This window comes from Argopecten irradians, chromosome 1 (genome assembly GCF_041381155.1).
Source record: "Argopecten irradians isolate NY chromosome 1, Ai_NY, whole genome shotgun sequence".
NCBI lineage: Eukaryota > Metazoa > Mollusca > Bivalvia > Pectinida > Pectinidae > Argopecten > Argopecten irradians.
The window spans coordinates 45387186-45391780 of NC_091134.1; the positions used below are offsets into that span (position 1 = coordinate 45387186).

Below are 4595 nucleotides of genomic sequence, written 5' to 3' on the forward strand. Positions count from 1 at the left end.
AGATTTGTTCCCCTGAGCTGGCTTCAGTTTTGCTATCTGATAGTGCGATAGTGCGAGGGTGTAGAGATCTATGTGAACTGAACCCCTGGAGTATCGTTGATGGTGTACAATGTGCTGTGGTGTATGGTATGGATGTATGTGTATCTTGTGAGACAACAGTATATTCGCATTGTGTCTCTTTGTAATAGTGGAACTCGTACCATTTGTGTAGTGCTGTCTCACTGAAGGATGCTACCAAATACACCAACCAAGCATCCGGTCACATTATACCGCCAACAGGCAAACCAGTCGTCCTACTCCCTTTATGTTGTCCGCTAAGTAGGAGCAGAAACTACCACTTTTATAGACTGGCATGGGTCTTGGCCAGAAAACAGAACCCAGAGCCTACCATTCAGGGTCGAATGCCCAACTGAAGGCCAAAGGTCAGGTGGTGTCAATAGAGATATTAGGAAGTCAGTTAGAACAGTTAGGAAGAAGAGAAAAGTTAAGCTCCATTTAATCGCCTTTTTAGATCATGCAATAGGGTCAATAGGTACGTCGTATCTGCAGTTTAATATGCAATGATACGGTAGTGCTAAACACTTGTTATAAGGATTCGAACGTACATTATCAATACTATTACTGTACAGTAGGCCTACACGATGCTCTTTACAAGTCAGTGTTAGTAAAAGGCGACTAAATTTGGAATTGCAATGTATCTTTTCTTCTTTCTTCCTAACTGATCACGGGTTTCGTATTCCTTACATCGATCATGACACCGACTCACGTTTGGCCTGGAGTTGAGCGTTTGCCGCTGTGATAAAGTTTGTTGGGTATGTCATCTGGTCGAGACACACCGCAGTCTATAACGGTGGTAGTTTATGATCTTGCTTAGCGTTAATCACAAACAGGAATAGGTGACTGTATGTCCGTTGTTAGAATAATGTGAACGGATGATTTGTTTCCAGCAGTACACTTCTGTGAAATAAAACTATAAAATGGTCAATGGTCCCACTATTGCAAGAAGATATACCACAGCCTCCCAAAACATACTTCACACGCACACACACAACATATCACATGCATTGTTGACCGTCCTTTAATTATGTATGATGTTAATCAGTCTTTTGTCTCGTGTCTAAATTATCGTTAGATTTTGTTGCAGGTCACAATCTAACCGCATGAATCGTACAACTGTTTCAGAAAAATTGTTCAGCGTATTGCAATGACATTCTGTTATATTCATAAATCATAATAGTTTCTCATATATATGTTACATTTTAGAACGCGGTACTCCATGTAAACCAGATAATCATAAACACACTGGAAACTGGGTTTTTTGTTTGTTTGTTTTTTTTTTTTTTTAACAAATATTATCAATATTGCTAAAGACTTTTCCTTTTTTTAATAAACCTATATCTTATAATTGTCGTATTTGTTTTATCATTTTAATGGAATGCTTCTGAGCAAGATTCGGACATTAAGAAATTTATTTTGTTGTTCATTGTTTTGTAGAAATCTGACGCTTGATTCATGTTATTTGATTTTGAAGTAACTAAATCCTAGTAACTCTGAATTCACTACACTGCGTATGCATATACGATAGACAACTCTCCAACCAGTGTTATTACATATCGCCACTGACTTCTGCAATGGACTGACACTTTATTGGATTAAGCAATAATGGTTAGATTATGTGGTTGGTGATGCTTAACATCAACAGCTACAGAAAGCCAGGTCGATCCCTGTATGTAATGCTCATGTGTGCCTTGGGAGACTGTGGAATGTTAGTTTTATGCCTCCTTTCATACTAAACGTTTTGCTCATTGCATACTGCTATCTCATCAACGCATACTTCCAAATACCAATTTTCAATTGCCACGCTCCCTTGATGAACTCATGAACGTTACGCAGAATCACTTCTTTAGTATTTTGTGTGTAGCGACCAGGAGACAGCGTAGGATGGCAGATTGCTTAGGTTGCTTGCCGTTGTACCTTTAGCTAATTCTAGTCTATGAGTTTGAGTTATTTATGCAACAGTCTCGAGGAACTGACGTGTTTTTCTCCAAGATTTCAGAATCTCCAAATTTTAAAAAGATTCGTATAATCTAATCATAAATTTCCCATTAAACTTATTTGATCACTATCAAGTCAAATTCCCTGCCTTTTGTCAATCATTAACATATGCAACCTTTGATTTAATGAAGAAATGAAATTTTAGCGAGTCAGTTTTTGAAACATTTGAGTCAAAGTGGTTGCAATATATTCTCTTACATGAAGATACTGCTGAAAGTAAATCAGTTATTAAGTTTTAAAAAATGAATATGTTTGAATTATATGGAACGACGATATTCAAAATATCCCTGGTGTAACAGCCTCACGTTTGTTGTAGACACGAAGAAACACAACATAATTCGGAACCCAAATGCCTTTCCTGATGAACATTGCTAACTCTGCGATACGTTCAGAACTTTTTTCAGTTCCAAAGTAGACTTTCTGTATGTGAAGTGGTATGTGATGCAGTTTGAGTTGAAATATCGACATATGAGAGTATTGGTACATTTAAATCAATATACATACATGTATATCACCTAATAATTCAGTAAAGTTACTGATATCCCAACTTACAATGAACAGACAACAACACGTTCTAAAAGTACAAAACAGGTATTTATTATTTGACAGTCACATATATTATTTACGTATAAACACTAAACTTGACTCATTCGGTAGGTTCTCCCTGTATCCGACCTAGCAGGCGAAAACGAGGCTGATGGTTGGCACTGGACCTCACGTGGTACACTCTCGGGCGAGATTTGAGATGTTGTTGTGATGGTCTCGTGTTCCGGTGTCCTCCCAGTCTGGTCGAAATCAGCATTGGATATTCCAAGGTCAAACGTTTCAAGTTCTTCAATGTTGGTCGGTCCATTCCTCCTACTGTCACGGAGTCTCATTGGGAATGAACTGGAGGATACCTCGCGCATCATGGTGTCCTGTCTCCGGATATCCCTGAGTATCAACCCACAGAATATAGGTGTGGTCACGGGCTGACTCCACGCCGTAATGGTCAGTATCCTGTACATCTGTTGAGACTCGCTAAAACCAGGATCAAAGATGGTGAGAAAAAATAACGGGTACCAAAATAATGCAAATGATGTTACCATCGAAATATATATCAGAACTCTCCTTAAATGAAACTGTAAATGTGACTTCCGGTATTTTTCGTTCGACAATTGTTGATAACTTACAATATGCTCTGACTGAGTTTCACTTTCGAAGTCTCCACTTAATGATTTGTGTATATAACTCCATCTAGCTTCTTTGGTAAGCACAGTAATTCTCCTGTAGATTTGGAAGAAGCTCGTTAACGCCAGAATGATTGCCATGGAAACGAGTGTAATCCATAAAAGATGTAATACAAAGCCGTTCGGAACTCCGTACAGAAACATGCAATTTCCAGTCTCTTCAATGAATGTTGTGTTAGAAGGAATAATCGCAACCCCTAAATTAAGCAACAAACTCATAAACCAGATGATAAGTATCCCAAAGAATATGCACGGTCTATCACCCTTCTTATTTTTATCGTCTACCTGACTTAATTCGTACTCTTCGTTGACAACCAGTGCTAGTAAGTTGTACGCTGACGTAGTCATTATGAATACATACGACGATCCAATGAAGCTGCAGTACGGGATTTCGATAGACGTCCACAGACTATAGGCGTAAGGGAAACAGTACAGAGACTTCAGGAGGTCCAGAAAACAGTGGTGACACAAAATGGCCATTGATGTTTTCCTATATCGCGGGTTGAAAATAATCATTGTCATTGCTCCGAGATTGCCAATAGTACAGAACAGAGCGATCGCAAATAATGTTATTGCCCCAGAATTGGCAGTGTCGATGGCTTCGTTTGTACTGTTAGTACCCATCATTCCATTAGCATCTGCAAAAGATAATTATCATTAAAAAGCTTATCAGTTACATCAGATACCGTATATCAACTGTATTATTGATATAAAGAACTGATAAAATCACAATAGGAGATAGTGTACGATAAAAAAAAAACATTTTTCCGGAACAAAAAAAAATGTTTAAATAAAATTATAAACGCACATGTCACAATACACGAGATTTTTCTTTCCTTTAAAATTGCATACACATTATGTAGCAAAACTATGAGCACAGCAAAAATAAACATGACCAGTCAGATGACTCATGGTTTAATAGAATGAAAAGTCTTTGAAATGTACATGTATAAAACTTCAGTATTTAACAAAATTCTGTTACCATGGTTAAAATGAATATTCCCATGTCCCTATATTAATTTTTCATTGACACTGTTGTTTATAAAGTATCAAAAAACGTAGTATAGGTGGTGTTGTGTTTCCTGTGGGTTTTTTCATGTTTCTAAGGTTATCTAATGAATGTCAAGTACATCAATAAATTAATATTTCAAATGTTTGTTTTCAATTCCCATGTGAATACAGACTATTCATGTATAACCACCTACATCACTACCACGTGACCTCGCGTGACCACGTATATGTTCGCGCGACTATCAAGAGAGAATGTATTGTTTATTAAGTAAAGAGACGGGGTCATTGTTGATACCGTCC

General features: G+C 37.5%; 1 protein-coding gene across 1 annotated transcript; it reads right to left on the reverse strand.

Annotated features, from left to right (window-relative positions):
- Window positions 1-2654: 2654 nt before the first annotated feature.
- LOC138310620 (uncharacterized) lies at window positions 2655-3911 on the reverse strand. Its single transcript, XM_069251903.1, has one exon. It carries the CDS (start codon window positions 3909-3911, stop codon window positions 2691-2693), a length of 1221 nt encoding a protein of 406 aa, XP_069108004.1. The 3' UTR covers window positions 2655-2690.
- Window positions 3912-4595: the final 684 nt, after the last annotated feature.

Bases quoted from the DNA above. Each gene is read 5' to 3' on its own strand.
- LOC138310620 (XM_069251903.1), bottom strand. From the start codon at position 3,911: ATGATGGGTACTAACAGTACAAACGAAGCCATCGACACTGCCAATTCT.